The sequence below is a fragment of the Zootermopsis nevadensis genome, unplaced genomic scaffold (genome assembly GCF_977971745.1).
Source record: "Zootermopsis nevadensis isolate Lab colony 2312 unplaced genomic scaffold, Znev_1.0 Znev_ptg000004l, whole genome shotgun sequence".
NCBI lineage: Eukaryota > Metazoa > Arthropoda > Insecta > Blattodea > Termopsidae > Zootermopsis > Zootermopsis nevadensis.
Window position 1 is genome coordinate 2,515,561 of NW_028259136.1, and position 19,815 is coordinate 2,535,375.

General features: G+C 35.3%; 1 protein-coding gene across 7 annotated transcripts in view; it reads right to left on the reverse strand.

Moving 5' to 3' along the window:
• Positions 1-19,815, reverse strand: part of sona (sol narae metalloprotease) — a 103,394-nt gene that overhangs the window by 12,306 nt on the left and 71,273 nt on the right. For 6 of the 7 annotated variants that reach the window (XR_015533649.1, XM_022058311.2, XM_022058312.2 and 3 more), the window contains exons 5-10: positions 17,975-18,064; positions 7,060-7,330; positions 5,724-5,844; positions 5,199-5,328; positions 4,969-5,111; positions 2,776-2,831 (exon numbers count right to left, since the gene is read on the reverse strand). Coding sequence is in view for 6 of the 7 variants with exons in the window: in XM_022058311.2 (XP_021914003.2) it covers positions 2,776-2,831; positions 4,969-5,111; positions 5,199-5,328; positions 5,724-5,844; positions 7,060-7,330; positions 17,975-18,064 (811 nt within the window). In the remaining variant the exon portion in view is untranslated. Of the gene's footprint in view, positions 1-2,775; positions 2,832-3,920; positions 3,974-4,968; positions 5,112-5,198; positions 5,329-5,723; positions 5,845-7,059; positions 7,331-17,974; positions 18,065-19,815 lie in introns of all 7 variants that reach the window. The other variant, XM_022058314.2, reaches the window with a different exon arrangement.

Sequence of the window (19,815 nt, forward strand, 5' to 3'; positions counted from 1 at the left end):
TTGGTAAGAACCAAGAAAACAAGGACTGGAGATCAGTACAGAATTTCTGACCAAATAACAATTCAATGCAACATACTGAATGTCATTTTGCAGATTCATGACTTTGATTAATACTTCACATACTTGTAATGAACATGATTTGTAGACACAGTGAAAGGCCATTTAACCCATGAATTTGACCCATTGATCTTTTTTACATAGTGTTTACTTTCTTGTAATTTGAATAGGAGTCCTGATTTCAATAATGGCATTCCTTAAAACATACCTATAATAGTAGCCGTCACCAAACTGCGTGCTTCAAAGTCACATCAAAATCACACAAAGTTGTGGCACAAGTAGTGGAGCCCAAGCGAGTGAAGACAGCATGTGCTGTTGACTTTGACTTAGAGCCACATGATAAGGGCGGTAAAGTCCTTTTGTGTTCTTGAAGCATGCAAAATGGCGATGACTACTATAATATTTTTAGGTTCTGAGGTTTTGTTGGTACTCTCACATGGTGTTACTAATCTCAATTTGTATAAATAATTACTGATTTAGGCCATTCAGTTTCAGCCCTATCTGATTCTGTTGTACTCTTGAAGCAGAAGAACAAATATTTTGTTGTGATTGATGCAAATGGCAAGAACAGCAGTCTTGTGTTACGTCACACAAGCATGTCAGATTATTGTATAGAAACATATTCAGAAGTTTGCCACATTGGTCATATTCCATTTATATCATAATTTTATTTGGATTTCTTTTAAATTCTATGCTTTGTTATTCATTGTTTTAATTAACTTATGAGTTGGAGGTGACCAAAGTGGAACCACTGATATGACTGATTAATTTGTCCTGTGAGCAAGCATTGATGTTTTTATGTACCAGACTGAAGGAAGCACATTTACCCTTACCTGGGGCTCCAATTCCATTCTTGTTCAGCATTTGGGACAGATAACAAGAGGATGAAAATAATAAAATAGTAGATAAATATGAAGAAACAGATTAACAAATCTTGTACTAATGTCAGTTTCATTGTCTGTGTGTTTCTGATAGTCATAAATTTGCTTGTCATAACAAAGATTTGGCTTCCTAATATAAAAAAGTTTTGAACAGTTTTTACTACAGATTATATAAGAATGCAAAAATTATTGCCAAAACAATTCTTTGTAGTATTTTCAAAGTTCCCCCCACCACTTCCTTCTTCTCTGTTACTTCTAAAAAGTAATTTCATTAAAGAAATTGTCTGAGCCATGAGTATAATTGTAAATCCATTCTTAAACATCATCTATAGTCATTGATGATCCTTTCAGGATGCTCCTATAGTGTCTCAGACATAGTAATCAATAATAGCAGTCACATGTGTGAGGTCAGAGCGAAGAGACATGGGTTTGAGTTCCTGTTATAATGAATAAAATCTCAGCTGCAATCTTAAAGAAAATGCTCTACCAAAGACGCAACTGAGTTAGACTCATTTACTACAGATTAAAAGACTGCAGTATTTAGAACATGAATGGCCTTACAGTGTTGATTTTATAATATGTAGACATCTTTAAGCCACCTTACATGGCTGGTAGCCCAAGAAGAATTGATTATATCAATTTTTGGCTAACAGATTTGTTTCTCATCATAGGTAGGCATCAGTGTTTTTATAAACTTTGTTAAGTTTAAACAAACAAAACTCTACTGAACCTCACACATTTGTCTCTTAGGAAATTGGCAACTCTCTTTTAGAACATCCACTGTTTGTTCCTAATTTTGGTATTAGATTTTACGTGTAATTGTCTCAAAAAGTTAGTTATATAGAGAATAAGCAGTATCAAGCTTTCATAAATATTTGAAGTTAAAGCACAGTAATACATAAGATAAGTTTTTGAAAATGTAGATTGTTTATTTTTTTAAATAGTTACTGGAAGTTTTAAAAGTCTTTATTTTAGATAAGGTTTTAGAAAAAGTTTAACATTATAGATACTTTATAGTTTTATTTATTTGTTTCTTTATCTGATCAACACATGAATAAATAATTAAATGGTTTGTACAGAAATGTCATTGTCTCAGTAATATATTTTGACATGTGTTTTTGCTGTGAAGAAATTATTATATTTACCCACATCCAGTCTTTCTCAGTAGTGCCACAACAATGCAGAAATTCTTTAATCCTCCTACAATATAAAATTTTGTATGTATACAAACTTAGAGATTTTTCTGCACCTTTGGAGGGTGTGCCATTCCAATTTCACTTAGCATATTATCAGGTAACATTTAACTGATTAAAATCAGAGAACCAAAGCAAGAAATGCCATTAATTACATTTCTGTAGCAAACCTTCAGATTATCTATTGTGATACTATAAATGCCAGTTTCTGCAGCCCATTATCATGGAGAGATATGTTTGGTAAAAATAAATCAAATTTTTAATCCTTCTAAGCTTCATCATCTTAAGCACAGTTTTTATACAATATTGAAGTTAATCAGAAACTAATAATACCAGTGTGTCATCATTTATTCTTTATTCTGTTTATAGCTTTCATAAGAAAATAATAAAACTTTATTTTGTTGAAATCATTGTTAATTCTGATGTAAAATTTTCCTTACTTTGTGAAATCATTTGAGATAGCCTGCCATTGATTTCAGATTTTGAAGTCTTGTCTGAATGTTTTCACTGGTGAGGAATGGAGTAATAAGGTATGAAATAAAGAAAAAAGCATTTGTAATGAGCTCAGAAAGTGGCATTTGCATCATTGGCGATGTGCTGATCTCAGTCTCAGTCAAGTTTGGTAGCTCATGTAGCAAGCCTACCTGCAGTGCCTCTGTTGCATACGTCATTAGCATACTGTCTCCTGCACATGTCTAATCTGGAATAACAATAAAAGTCACCATAATATCATTTTTACTTGTACTCTGTAGGTTTCAACATCGTTTTCTGTATAAAACAGAATACGTAAGGAACCATATTCAGAAAAACCAAACTTACAGCAATAGCAGCATATTGAAGTGAAGATGGCTGAAATTCATTAATCTTATGCAGATCTGAGCAAGATGATATTACAGCGTATTATTTTAGGAAATATCTGTCGGTCCTGAGTAAAGTATATGCCATCTAAATTATAAATGGATCTTTATGTTTGGAGGGAAACTTCGGACGGAACCAACTACTTTGAAAAATAAAAAGTATTTTGTCTTTTTATTGTGGTTTAGTGGTACTCCATACACTGGAACACAGAAAAATCAATCGGAAAAAATACATCATTAGTCAGCTGCAGCCATCTAGTAGTTGTGGCTAGCATCTGAACACTGACAACACTTGGCTGGCTGTAGCTGTCTAACAGTTCATTTTATCTGATTAGTTATGCTGTGTTTCAGTGCATAGAGTATCACTGAACCACCAAAATAAGACAGAAGACTTTTTATTTTTCATTTTTTAAAGTGTTAGCCAGGCTGACACATTTAACATGAATACTTCACTCCTGCTTATTATGAATATAATTGATTGAACTTTTTTCCCCTTCTTCTTCTTAGCTACATGAACTTAACTCTTCTGGAAGTAAACAGAGATAGTTATAATGATTTTGTAAATTCAGCTCCTCAGTTCTGCACAATATTGATATATAAACTTATTTGTTTATTATTATAAATATATAAAGAGTAAACAATATAAATGATATGCATGCACAAAATTGAAAGCAGTATATCTTCCTACTATGTACCTTGTAGAGTCATGGTTTGTAATAGTAGTTTCTTCTGATGTTGCTAGATTGGCTTCAGCTAATAATAGAATGATTATGATCATGTTCAACACTACTTAACCACAACCATGACACACATACAATATTAATTTCCCATCACCATTTTGAATTCTCCTGTAAGTAATAATGGGGAAGGGATTTTATACATTGGGCAATATGTACATAAGCTTCATTGATGATTGTTGTTATTGCACATACCGGCCGTTCCCTTGGTACAACGGCCGCCTTTTCTACGTCGACACATGTCATACCTAAACAGCAAGCAAACTTTACTGTAATTCATATCTAAAAACACAATGTGTATGGTATTCAGAAGCATGTGCAATAAAGTTTTCTTAAGAAATCAGCTGTATGAGCATGTAGTTCATTAGATAATGTTTCGGAGACTCTGTCTCCAGCATCCAGATTAATGTGAAGATGGAAGCAGACAGATTCTCCAAAATTTTGGCTATGAACTCCCTGCTCACACAGCTGATTGTCCAAGAATACTTAATGAATTCTTATCAATAGACCAAAATGGCAAGCCTCTGAAATATAATAAATACTTTTTCTATCCAAACAGGAAAACATCCAAAAATAATTCTCTAAGCACTTATTCATTATTTTTTGAAAACCTGGAGATAATCTATAATTCATATAATTGTTTTGATGACCTGAAATAAGACATGCGATATTAATAGTATTTAATTAATTTGATGTTCATTATTAACATTATGAAATGCCTTTTACAGTGATAAGAAGTAGCATGTATATAACAGCAGTAGTCGGGTGTCATTACTGAAAGTAGGGAAACTCGAGCATCATAAATATGAGCGAACAATAAAGTCTCACATTCTCCTACTACTAGATGAATGTATGTGAACAGCTTCATGCTCCATGTGCCTCTGTCTCAAAGAAAAACTAACTTCTGATGCCCACTGAATGAGAGAATGGATGGCCTTCAGGGCTGTTCCGAGAATGACGATGAGAAAACTGTCTATGCTTGTACAAGAAACCAAACTGTGGTGTGCCATTACATAACTGTCACTTTACTTATTGAGCTATTATGACTCTACACCAAAAGTATAAAGTGTATTAATACAATATCTATGAATTAGGCCTACTGCAGCAAAAATTATATATAAAAGACTATATACATCACCCAGCCTTTTGAAGTCATGTATTTTCCTTTAGTAATTTCTTCTGATCCTCTGAAAATAGACCTGAGGAAAGAGTATTAAGAGGGTGATGTAACAACATATCTTACTTAGTGACAGCCACAGCAATGTCGTAAACAGGAAGCCTCCTCTCTCGGAACAGGTACTTCCCCATGTCGGTGAGGGCTGCCGCTGAATCAATAGCATCTCGTCCCACTCGATTACGCTCCAGGTACGGTGTCGCATCACGGCCCTATGCACGTATTTATCAGTAAGGGCAGTTGTTAATTTGTTTTAAATCACCTTTCACAGCCACTACAGTGAGGAAAGTCATACATACCCGTGAAATAATTATTCCTGCTATACTGATGCGAATTTTAGGGCCTTTTAATAATTTGTATCTCAGGTCAACGCCATTCCAAAAGGAGACGAAATATCGCTTGATTTGTACGTTGTCTCCTCCGTGTAGTCTGTAAAATATTTGCAGTTTTAGAACCTGCCAGGAAGGGAATGTATTCCAGCTACATTACTTGTAGTTCACGCACTCAGATGCTCTTTAGCAACATTCATGACTGTATATACTATTAATGAGCACAAATAGTACACCTTAAAGATTTTAACTTTATCAGGACATTTATGTTATTTATTAATGTCTACCAGTTTTAATCCTATATAGTGAATTGTACATTTAGAGATTTTTTCCCTGTATTAGTAAATGGAAATTATGCTCCCCACTTTAAAATTGTGAAATATTTTCATCATAAAAATACATCCAACTTTATATTTAACTGGAACCCATACTTAAGCTTTCAGTTTGTGTGTTATTTTAATAAGCAGAGAATTTTAATCTTGTAAATATGTTTACCTGTAGCCATCATAATCCACAATAACCAAAATTTCTGGATAAATGACATATGGAGCTTCTCGCTTACTTATTGACCGTTTACTACGGAATTTTTTGGCTAGGTGATCTGGTTCCATGAATGCTGAAAAAAGAAAGATGATGAAATTAATTTCCTATACGTAATTGAATGTTGTTTATATTAGTTGAGAATTTCCATGTTGAAATATTAAGATATATAGACTATAGATTCATTGGTTATTGTTTTCTTGTACATAGCAGCCAAGTCAGGGTGCAGTTATCATGTTTTTTGGTGGGGGAGTATAAATTTAGTTGCAGGAATTGTAGGCTACTAAACTAATTTTACCATTATTTCAGAGGCTAGATAGATATTTTCTGTTACATGTATACCAATATAACTGAAAGGTTAATTATAAATACTTAATTAACTTATCTAAAACACCAAAGTATTGGTACCAAGCTTTGTTTATTTGAGCTATAAAAATTAAATGATTTTGTTTGTCCAGATATATCACAAAAAATGCAATTTGATGGAGGTACAGAGGTTACAAACATCCATGTATGTGAATGATGTTATTTCCTACCATGGAATTTTAATTACTGAGATATATTAACACCAGTTAATATGAACATTTTCTTAAGCAGTTAATATGAACATTCTCTTAAGAACTACTTATGGTAGCTGTGCTTAGCGACTTTAGTGTTTCTCCACATCCAATAAGGGAGGTCATGCCAAAGTACAAGAAAATGAAACAAACACTTGTTATTTAGTTTGATTCATTTTATGATTTGTTTATTACAATAAGCTATTGTGGACTTTCTTGGGAGCATGAACATAATTTGTAACATTATATCTATGGGAAATCAAGTTTGAGTTTGAAAATGGCTGTCTTCTGCCTCCATCATCAGGGCCCTGATGATGGAAGCAGCAAGGACATCTGAAATGACTGTAAACTTCTACCAGGCAGTGCAACAACCCAGAAGACAGCCATCTTCAGACTTACAGCAGTGAAAACCTCAAATCCTGTAAGTTTAAGTTCCTAACAAAAGAAAAACTTTAGTACAGAAACCATTTATAACTTATGGGACTTTTTGTTGTTTCACCTGACAGGTTTTTAATGATACTGCTTTAGTTATAAAGATTATTATCACATATAGTAGTAACTAATTGTTATAGTTAACTGGAAATTGTTATAGATGAAATGTTTCTTCATATTAATGGACTTCTGGGAATTTGTATATTCAGTTCTGGTGTTGCTTTAACAAGTATGTTTTTGCATTCTAGATTTAATGGAAAATGGCAAATAGAAGTATGTGGTATTGCTTTTTGGGATATTACCATAGTCACTAAATTCTGGTTCTTCAAACTGGGAACTACTCCGCCTGTAGATTATGTGCTGCTGTGGTTTTGGTTCACTGTTACTTGTACTTTGTATCCTTCTGAGTGGAAAGCCTGTTTCAATAGCAACATCCTCCTGTATGTCCTCCCCATTTTCATCCAGAAACATCTCGTCGTCATCACCACGTTTTGAATCACGTGGTTGATCTAAATGTTGCCGTACGCTAGCTGGCACTGGCTTCACTACCAGGTCATGTCCAATTGTCCCCTCCTGAAACATAAATGAAGCTGATATTTCATGGCAGAAAGTATGAAGATGATTGTCTTCTGGAGTGTTGCACCATGTTGTCTGGTAGAAGTTGCCAACATTTGAGAGGTGCTTGCTGCTTCTGTCATCAGAGCAACGATTACATATTTCACACTTGACTGTATTATTGTGCCATTTGTGTGATGCAGAAAATATTGAAAATAAGTTCTCACATTGATGAATGTGGTAACATGGTTTTGTGTTGGTGTGTGTGACATGAATTTGGTTTCAGTCACCATGAAGATGTTTTCACATTTAATTTATTTCATAAATTTCATAGTGATTTTCAAAGATAATGCTACAATAAATTGAAGATTTCTGTCTTCTGGGTTGTTGCGCTGTGTAGTCTGGTCGATGTTTACCAACATTTCAGAGGTCATACTGCCTCCATCATCAGGGCGATGAAACGTTGGTAAACATCGACCAGACTACACAGCGCAACAACCCAGAAGACAGAAATCTTCAGAGTTTAACCTCTTAATGCTGTTTATAGAAGTAATCACTCCTTATACTGAGGATTATATGAATACAAAATAAAGAAGTATTGGTTGTTGATGCAGGTTGAACATTGGGCTTTAAAGGGTTGAGGAGAAAATGTGCTTTACATGTGCACTATTAACATTTTTGTACATGCCATTATGCCATTAAAACACCTTATGGGCTGTAATAAATTGTTTTTGTAATGAGTAAGCATATTGGAAGTGAAAGTTTGTAGACAATATTGATTTCCAATTAATATATCCATGGTCAGTTGTATAAAATTGTGCTTTATTTTACTTTATCAGCTATTAAGGCAATGGGGTTAAGAAATTACATGTATTTAGGTTAAATTACCCATGAATAAATAAGATTGCACATATTTTTCTTTTTCAGTTGTGAAGGACGTCAGATGCATTATTATACCAACCACAACCTTGATATATTGTTAAAATGGCACACCACATGTTCCTACTTCAGGTAAATTTATGTGCATGTTGGTAGAAGTGTACAGAACAAGTATTTCAAGACCAGTTTGTGGCTGTGGAACCATTCATAAACACTTCTAATGGTTTTTCTATTGACAGTAAGTAGTTCATGCCTAGCATTTTAATAAGAAACCTGTGTTATATCGAAAATAAACCATATTTGCTGTTTTAGAAAGCTGTTACAACTTCTAGCAGCGTGATATATTTTCAGACAGAAGTCAAAAGAAGAAACACGCGGGAATAGAGTGCCTTATAGTCTGATTGTTTAAGATAGAGATAACACCGTTGTCATTGTGCTGGAGACGTTCTGAGTGAATAAAAGCAATTTCAGTTTACGTCACCCCAGCTTTAACGCCAACATTGGTGGTAATAAAGTGTGGTGCTCTAACAGGGCTTGGCTGTATTCTTCATTCAACTTTTGTAGTTCTTGTGTTTACAGAGTTGCATATCCATAGTTGCCTTTCTAACATTAATGACTGACATAAAGTTGTAACTGGCAAGCAGCAACAGTTTCACGATTGTTCAGTAATGTCGCCCCCTACAGTGGAAATGCCAAACAGCTCCTTTCATAATCCCGGCCCATCATGAACTCAGGGATGTGCGATGAATTCCCTTTCACTCGTGGCTTTTGTTCAGTGCAAAAAGGACACGTGGCTTATGACTTTCACGAAGCTGTGAGCGTTTTAGACTGACCACATGCAAACAAGGTTTCTTATATGATATTTGAGGTTTTGTTGTTGTTTATTGGCTCTACAACCCGGTTGTGGGTTTTCGCCGCCTCCTTTTTGGAGGTTTCTTGGTCCTGAAGTGTGCATTTATGAGTAGTGAGTGACTAGCACATTGAATATTTGAGGTTTTAACCGTTGTAAAAATGGCGGTTGTGTTCCACCGAACAGAGCAGCTTTCGTGCTTGATATTTGCAAGGTCTCAGGTTCAGTTATCGACCTGGATACTGGCTATCCTGACAGTATTTTCATGGTTGACAGCTTTTTTTTCTTCTGTCCACACTTTGTTAAGCTTAATAATAATCGCGAAAATAAATTGTCATGCCAAAGTGGGATTTGAGGTTGACACGACGGCGACTATGAAGATGGCTGACGACGCAACCCAGAAGACACCCATCTCCAGATTGTCCCTTAATACATTAAACTATTTGTAGTCTTATTAAATAATAAGGAACTACCAAGAAAATAAAAGACGTGAAGATATTTGTTTTTATTTTTGAATAAAGAGCTCTAATCTTTGTATGTTTCAAAGCTGGATACATTTTTGCTCCATTTAATGGCCCTGATTTTCACAGCTGATTGCTTATTTGAATATTATTGTGTGTTAATATTTATCGTAAGGTTTAAATAAAATGATAATTATGTTTCCACATAACGGGCTAGATCTAAATTTGTATGTGAATAGAACCGACTAGACACTCAAGCCTTCGTATTTACAAAATACGACTTTAAATGTAGGATCTGTCAAATTAAATTACATCATGTCTTAACAGTCCGTTATTTTATCCGGTTTGACAGGTATGCCATGGCGGTTCTAGAATTGATCATGAAGATCACCTCGCGTTCTTAGCACCCTTCGATGACCTTCCACGGCAACAGGACACATCGTCATTCAACACTGCGTGGTAAATATGAAATATTCCTGCTTCAGTATCAGAGTAAAGCTTTTAGATAACTTAATTTCACTGGGTTCATATCTTGGAGAAACAGTATGAAATAAGTCACTTGGTAACCCACACTGGCAACTTCGGCATTCATCTCCTCTTTTTTAAATCCATGTTTACTGTTAGCATTTGACTTTAGGAATTTGAGATTTAAACGGTGAATGTGCCGATTGTGGTCTTCTGGGTTATGACACCTTTACTAACTTTTCGGAGGAACTTATTGTCTCCATCTTCAGAGTTGAAATATATCTGGATGGGAGTGTGAGGTGAAGTGAATTTTTAAAAATAAGGGCGGCACCAGTCGTGATCTATTCGCCACGTAATGGAGTAAAACAGTTAAACGCCGCTGAATAGTCTATTTTCAAATGAGACTCGAACAGGCAAATTTGCAGATATGAATCAGCTGACGTCTGCACTGTGGTATAAGGTTGGTATTTGAAAAGTATACACACAGCGCAAATGGACAAGGATTGGCACATAATTAGCTCATTTGACTTAATCTGGCTTGATGCGAAGTTTTACTCCATGTATTTGTTTTCCTGAAAACAATTCGGCAGTTTATATCGTTTCAAAATGCTACTTTCGATATATTTTTATTCGTCGGATTTATTTAATCAACGAATAAGTTCATCAGTATTAATTTATATAGGCAAATTCAAAGTTGTGTTCATTACAATAAATAAGCAAAATAGAGACTTATTTCACTTTGGTTTGCAACTTGTCCGTACATCTCCAAGGCAGACATGAAAGTACTACTGGTACAATCCTTTAGATATCGTGAGATGAAAAGTTCAAAGTTTAATCGAAAGTGCACCTGTTGTGTATGTTTTATAAAGAAGTATGTCTATAGATATATTCGTAAATCTATTGAAAGACTGAGAATACTGACATCTTGAATACATTTTTTAACTATAACAACTCATTTCGTCAATAGAATTAACGAGGTCTTGAGAGGATGAGAGTTGAAAATTTTAATTAATAGGCCTGCTCATAATAGTCTGTCAACTAGAGGGCCCAACAGATAGACTTCTGTTCTCTTCGTCCCTTTTCGTCCTGAAGACGGAAGCATAATATAGCTTTCGAAACAATATAGTTGTATGATTTGGACGATAGACAAAGTCCAAAACAACAGTTGTACGTGCTTATTGTGCATTATCGTTATAAACGTTCAGACTGAAGTGTTTATTTACTGTTTTGCTCTCCTATTGACCTTGAAGTCCGATTATTACAAATGCAGCGACTACTATTAGAGGGAATTCGCAGCTGGGGCCTTCAGCCAGAGCGTAGGAAAGAATAATTTTCGTTGTATTTGGTTAAACAGAGTATACGCCTATTTCAAAATATTTGGATCTTTATGGGCTGTATATTATTTTACTGCGGTTTCTTTGAATTTTCCAATTTGTCCTCCTATTCTTTGCCAGCTGGCTGTACTCCTCGATCGCACAAAACTGCATGCTTCTTTTGGAATAAAAATTTCCACTTATCCTCTTTCATATTGCTAAGGTGCCAAACTTTTAGGCTACATATAGCAAATTTATCTGTATTCACTTTAATGGACCATTAAGAGTATAATTATAATCATAAATGCTTAGTCTTGCTAACCTCGTCCAATACATTGAAGCTTTTTAAGGAAATTTGGCATCATTGTATCTTCTCAGAACTTATTAACACTTATATTTTTACGAGGTTATTCAAATGCAACTCGTGTCCTTTTTGCACCGTGCCCGTAATGCTGTTCAGTCCAATGAATATTTTACAGTTAATAACAGGAAGATGAGAGAGACCGTCACGAATTACATTTTCTCGTGAACTGAGGGCTAGTTATCTTTTTTTTACTTTCGATGACTGCGTATTTAATAGTGTAAAAATCGTCTTCTCTCGTCCATTCATCATTCTAATTAACAATATTTAATGACTACAATGCAGGGGATTGTTTGTCACAGTGAGGAGTGCTATTTATATTATGATTTACAGGAATCTAATGACTCCACTGTTCGTGCTTTATGTAAAACATACTAAGTGAACACATGATAGGGAAATCGTATCCGTCTATCTGTACGTCTGAAAGTATGAAGTACACTTCGATTAAATTTGGAACTGGGGTTGTACACTGAAAGTTGTTGGTCGGATTTAATTTTGATTTGTATCTCTCGCCGTTTCAGCATTCATTCTGAATATCATTTTATGGTACAAAAGGTGACATGACAGCATTTATTTGTAACGTACTGTTTACTACTACGGTTTAAAAAGCTAAATCCCCATTCCAGCTGGTACTGATCCCATGAACACCTGCATCCGATATGATAAGAGTTTGATGCCTGAATTGTGTTATATTTTATTTTAATTAATACTTGGCTTTTTATTTCAAAATCTGACTATCCGTTAATATTTTACTTTAAATCATAATTTTTTGATCACACGTTTTAATGATTTTATTGTTTATTTACTTTTACTTTCTATGCTTGCGTTTTAGTTGAATAAGTTTCCGACGTTTCGGGAGCTTGTTTTGAGTTTGTAAAAGTACTGATGTGAGATAAATCGGATGAATTGCGTCAACTCTGTGACGGGTATACTCCAGAAACTCAGAAACGTTGCGTTTGGCTGGTCATCCACCAAAAGGGCCTTAAAGCGTATCAATGAGATAGTACATGTCCGAATGAAATGAAGCAAAGTATCCCAGATTGTGCAACACTGTATTATGTGAAGACAAAAATAACATAAAACGTGATCTAACGTTTTGCGCTTTGAGACGTGTTAATATCTGGCGTCTAATAGGTACCGCTTACGCAAGATTTGCTCAGCATCGTCTGAATCGAGTTGGAAGAAAACTGTCTTATTGAATATTCACCTGAAATCTCATTTATTGTCAGCTTGAAAAAATCAAGATCTGTTACTCTACAAACGCATTATGAAATTATTTCGAATTTTACAATTTTGTATTTATTTTATTTCAGGTTTTTATCTGAAGAAACCTTATTCGTATTCTGTTCGTTTCTAAGTGTTATCGTAAATATTTATCTTTGAAACGCCACAAACAGCTAGTGACAAAAGACAGGACATATTTTCTTTCAGGGATCATTTTGAACGCCAAATGAAGTCTGACAATAAAGTACAGGGGTATCTCTTGCTTAGCATGGAAAGGGTTGAATTTTCTCAGGTTAATAATCTTTCAGAAGTTGAATCAAATGTGACATTTTTATTATCCGGAAGAGCCAATGATAATTACAAGCTCGCAGTTTGAGACGCCTCACAAAATATACGTTGAGGGAGTATCCTTTGCATGCAAGATTAGGTCGAGGTAGGAATTAAATACTTGCTTTAGGCTTTAGGGCTATTACAATATAAAGTCCAACGGGCCTAAAATAGGCATCCTTCGCATTAGCGTCTTCTCAAAAAATAAATGACAGTAAAGGCCATCTAAAATTTATTGTTAATGCAAATATAGCATGGGATTAATTAAGCTCTCTGTTAACGTGCAGTGCGTTAGAAAGACCTGTTAAGGTTTTATGAGGGATAAAAATATTATAATGATGTCCGTTCTGACTGCGCACAGAAATGTATAATTATGGCATTCACAAAAACGCCCGTGCTTCTTCGTCACACGAGAAATTCTAAAGCCCTCACAACCTTGAAATCATGACAGTCGAATAAAAGTTGTTACAGTGGCCATCTTTCCATTCGAAGGCCTTCTGTGAAGAACAAAGATAACGCTTCCCAATAGGTCACAAGCTTCGTGCCTTGGTATTTACAGCTGATATTTGTGAAGGAGGGTAGGTCAAGACATATGGCACGTATAAAAAAAGGGCACTCCAAATGTCACGGTAGTTTATCTTCCACTTCTGCTAAGTCATTTATAAATCGAGTATTTGAATTGGATAATAAATCAAATGGTATCTTGAAGATTATACTGTGATCGCAGTGGCTTTAATTTTATTCTTCCTTTCAATGACACTCTTAGCATTATTTATCCCCCTTTCCTTTATTAATTTTGTACGTTTATCTCCTTCCATCCATTATCTTATACTTTTCATCATCTCTTTCGTCTTAAAACACGAATGGAAATTTTCAGCCTTTCTGCATACTACTTTATTTCAAGGTTTCCGTCGCCGATATTGCAAATACTTCTAAAAGCTGTCGAATGGTAACAACACTTATACAAAATATGATATTTTGCCATCTTGTATCAATATTAATAACTATTGTAGGTCTGTATGAACGCAACCAAATATACACTGGCGCAAGTAAACATAAAACTGAGTGTTATATAGAATGATACAGACGATAGTAATTTTGCGTTGACGATTTAGACAATACACGAGGCGGGCTTTGGTACTGGCAGTGTTGAACTTTCTTACCGACGTTTCGGTACGAGACTGCATGGCGTTATAACCCAGAAAATCTTTATCTTTATTTCCATAGCCGTGAAAACCTCAGATCTTAGTAATGTAGAGGCAAAATAATGCTGTTTTCCTGTCTTTATTAAATATGTATTGTGTGTAAAAATATTCCAGACAAGATATGAATACCTTATCTATTATTGTTGTTGTTGCATTTGGTTGGCGAACGTTCCCTTCATCGTAATGTACAGATCTATACTGCATATACTCGGATTTAAATTTTGAAACATTAACTGTGATTACGCCTATCAAAGATGTGTTATGTAATGACGATGATGTAGACTACTTAAACTGATTTCACGGATATTTAAACATTCAAATAGTGCATCCCTCGTGTTAGTACACTGACGTACAGATCGTGCTTTATTCTCTTCATAATGACGAAAATTACAGAGCCAATGTTAAGAATTAGTCAACTAGAATAGAAGCCCATTATTATGTCATGAATACTTCTGTTACAATCGCATGACATCGATGCACCAATTTGTTCCAGCATTGTTGCCTACATCGACCTTGAAATTTATCCATGTATGACAAATATTTGATTTTACGCATAGCTGTGAGCTAGTGAAAGCGGTTGTAATGCAATAATAATGGTCCACTGTTAATTTAAAAGCGTGGCCGGTAACATCAGCAGGTTTATTGTTTATAGAATTACCTCAAATGCTGTCGTAATTACTGTCACCTCGTCCTGATTGCCGTTGACATAGACAAAAACTCGTTCGACCGGGTCGACAGACGACAGGGCTCCCGTTTAATATTCAAATAAAGCAGTTTTCTCGCCCCCTCTCCCTACACTAACTAGTTCCGTGGAGGAGATCCCTTCTTGAGAAACTAGAAGTAGCTTAGCTGGTCAATAAATTCCCGGTGTCGATGTCCACTTAAAACTTACCAGACGACACACACAAACAACACCGACAATTTGATGAAGTTTGTATTGCAAAAAGAATTCTCAGAAACAAGTACTGAAAATCCCTCCATATAACAACATAGAATACATATCAATATAAATACAACATAGGACTAGGATTCAAGATCATACAAGACGAAGTTTCGTCATATTTCGTGATATTTTAACATTTAATCTTTTTAAAACTCAAGCTTAATCGAACATGTAAATGGCTTTATCCGGAGATGTAAATGCGTGATTTTTGTAATAAGTTAAGAGCCAGAAGGTGGACTGATAAGTTCGAAACATGTCGGCCAGTAGTGTGAAGTGAAAAGAATGTATGGACTTGAAAAGTAAAACTTCTTGTTGTGTGAAAATGGACGTGGGATAATATTTTGTTTTTGTAACTACAGCCGTGCTTAAAGCTTCGTTTAATGAACACTAGGGAGCTTTTAATCAATGAAGTGGTAGAAATAGCGGGTTAACTTGGCATGCTCAATGTACCACCCGGTAATAATATGAATTTTACTCTGGTGACGTTTGGGTTTCCGTAACTCCAGCGCCTGAAATACAGAGTAAAAACTACAACTGTAATAAATGAACCAACCTTCATTCAAGACACGTTCTTGGCACCAGAAGTTTTTGAATGAAAATCCAATTTTTGTTGTATGTCTTCTGAAGTGCCGATTTACGATGTAAGTGAAGAATGCATGTAGTAGCAGTTGGCTGGGTGTTTATTATGAGGTCATTGAAACGTTTGTAGTCTCAAACATGGGGCCTCATCGAGATCTTATGCAATGAATTAAGTAGGACCATTAGTTAAGAGTTGTAAGCTAAAGTTATTCTTCAGAATATAAATGAGATATTCTGGTCAAGGATACGTGGGCAGTAGATTTGGTGTCGTGTTTCAGAGTAGTGATCTCTCAGTTTGTGTATGTAATAAGCAATGTTGATTAGTAGCATCGTTGCTAGTGATCATTTGCTGTTAAGGGATTTTGGACCTTATGGGATATTATTTATGATGTACGTGTTGTTATAACCGTTGCCATGATAATGCTGTTTAGCGATACATTTGCCTAGCAATTTCCTGTTAATACTGATTTATTATTGAAAACGGAAAATATTGTGTGAACTGGATTAATCAGGTTCAATACAGGGACCAGTGACGCGTTCTTGTGAACACGGTAATAAACTTTCGGGTACCGTAAAAGGCGGGCAATTTCTTGTCCCACTGAGCGACTGTCATGTTCTCAAGAAGGTCTATGCTCCATATTAGTAGTTTATTTATTGCTAGTAAATTGGTCATCAAGAATGATGGGGAAAATCTGAAGTAGTATGCACACACACACAGTCATATATAATATCCCATAGGGCTCAGAATCCCTTGAACTCTCACGTAGCAAGAGCTGTTTGTATTTCCTTACTATTCACGTATTTGGTTGTGGTTCAGTTAAGGACGTTTTTGGTAGCCCAGATCAAAATTAAATTAGCCTTCCAAGTTACAGTGTAAATTCCGCATGTGAAATTCCGTTCAGTGATTCTCGAAGATAAAACACACGGACGGACAAAATGGTAGACGTGATCTCGCCGTTATGCGCCTGGTGCAAATAGGTGTGTAAGGTCAGACGTACTTATCATGTTTGATCTGTAGTCTGCCTCCATTGTCAGTCTTTTGGCATTGTCGTGTTCAGATGTATACATTTCCTCAGGATGTGATAGGTGTTGAGTCTGATTGGTTATGTTCCATTATACGGGTGACGATGTGTAATTAGTGAAATTTAAAACGTCGATTCTTTCAGTATTGCTTTTACAATAAAGTTAGTGCAGTGATTCCTCAAAACATTACACTGTATGTAATTTTGAAATTAATTAAAATATTAATTGCCTTTTCTACTTGTCTTCTTCCTCTCTTATAATTTCTGGAGACAGTTTTGAAGTCCTAGCAGAAAATTTTGTCCGTCTTTACTTTTATCTTCTTTTCAGAGTTTAAAAGACTGTCATTTATGTTTCTGACTCGTAGGAGACGGCCAGAAAAGTGGGACATAAAATTATCGAACCAATCATGATATTTTGCATTGTTTTCTCTTTGTATTTCCTCTTCATTGGGACCAAGGACACCCAGAAGCATTGCATTTTTGCAGGTACATGACGTCAGGGTCATAAACTGAAAAGGACGATGTGGAAATGCTAGAAATCGAAGACTTCTTTTGCAACTCGTGATAAGTTTCAGCCATGTGTGTATAGAATACCGTCTTAGAAGAAAAACATTCATCCATACGCCATAATTAAGAATAATTACAGCCCTGGGCAAAATTAGTGTTTTCACATTGTTACATTGTTAGATCATATGTTATAATGCAGAGGAATGTATCTACTGTCTGGGAGAGAGAGCGAACCTAAAATTTCCCTCTCAGACCGAAGTACCGTGAAACAGTTGTACTCGGAGAAGCATGAAATTCTGCATTCTCTTACAGAAGCCAGAGGAATTCAATTCCACAATAGTCAGCATATTCAGAAAATATATACCTTTATATGATCTATAGCAGAGGGGCCAGAGAATGTTTTCTCTAGCCTTTGCGTCCAGACCGGAGCCTCATGTATAACGGGTACCGGGACATCTTTCCTTTACTTTTAGTAAACTGTGTCTTTTGTTAGACAAAATGAATGTGTTGAGTAACAAATACTCACCACAAGCAATCCGCCATTTTTTTTATCTCTGTGGACCAAGAGTGCTGCCATGTTCTCTTCGTCTTGATAAACATCTCCAATGTCTTCACCCTGGAAAAATATATGACTATTTAGTAAACGCTTACACACACTAGCATCAACATTTTAGAGTATTTCGTGTCGAAGTGAAGAATATTATAGGCTAACAAAAATGAAGATGTAATTTTATTAAGTCTTAGTCTTCCACATGGAAGAAAATAAGTTACGAATGACTGAAGATGCGCTGTTGACAATATTTATTTTTTTCCGAACATCGCTAAGATAAAATGGAAGGAAAAATGCATAACGACGAACTTCGAAACATATTTTTCTTCTAGGAAATGAATTGATTAAAGCGGTAACATTTCTTAACTGGATGATGGAATTTCTAAATGCAAGTCCATTAAAGCAACTGGAATAATCGGATTGAAACAGCCAATCCTTGTGTGCTAAAACGGTATAAAAAGTCCTTTTTAGTTACGTAATTCTTTTAAAAATAGACTTGAAATCGTTTCCACTTTTACGGCTTGCGGCTAAGGTTCTGATAAATTCTCGACTTAATGGTAAGGATGCATAATTGACCAGTTACTTTCCAAGCCTTGATATTGATTTGTTTCACTGTTCAGCTAATTTCCACCGAAGAGTTGTTAATTATAGGTTTTTCTTATAAACCATACCACTTTATTCCATTTCATTGTATCAGCTACCTGAAACTTCATTTTATATACGTAATTTCGGTAATTACGACCTCAAAGTACTTATACAATTTTCTTTCCGATTTGTTTTAAAATATAAATATTACAACGAAATTATTAAACTGCTCGTTTTGTTAAAAACTGTTTTTATCCGTTGCTACGGCAGAGGTTGAAGACTTGTAACATTTTAGCATAAATATTATTGCTTAATAATGTTCATCATGCATGTTCTACCACACCAAGGACGTCCAGTGACGTATCTGCCCTCTGTAGTTCGTTACAAGTTACGTCTGTCTTTTTTTAGTCATAAGTATCTGCAATCACATGGGGAAAACGTTATTATGGAATAATCCCAAATACACTGTGTAAGTTATTTTTGAACGTAAAACGAAATTTGTGGAACTGAATGCCAATACATTTAGACTGGCATATATTTTATTAAGACGAACAGAATGTAAAAGAGTGCTTCACAAGTAAATTAAGAGCATATTAAATTCAAGGAATGATTGCTGCCTTTCGGTTCAGAAACTTTTGTTTCCTATCTCCTGGTTAAGTCCGTGAAGATTAAACCACATAAACAATATTTTTTCCCGTGGTATTGTGTGTCTATGAAACTTGTTCTCTCACCCTGAAGAAAGAACTGAGATTGGAGGTGTACTCTTCGCCAAAAATTATTACGGTGATCAAATCAAGGAGGATGGGATAGGCGGGTTATATAGCACGCATTGAAATATGATAAATTTACATATAACTTTATTTGGGAAACCTGAAAGGAAGGGACTACTTGAGGATCTTGGATATAGGGACGCGGTACATACATCAATAAAATTAGTCCAGGATTCTTTGCGCAGGTCCTTGTATTTAATTGAAACCCCACTCAGTAATCACACGGCCAAATGGACAGACTTCGTCTGCATGAGCCGAGTGCACGGACACGCCTGCTCTATAGGCAACTTCTCTAGCTAAGTTTTGAAACGGGTCGGTCTGTGTAGGCGGAAGGGCTCAGTTACGACACTGGGAGACAGGATTGATTCCCGACATGGTATTTTTTATAAATTATAAGAGAATTTTGTTTAAAAAAATCCGCTTTATCCTTCGTATTGAAGCTTAATCAAGGTAAGGTTAAGA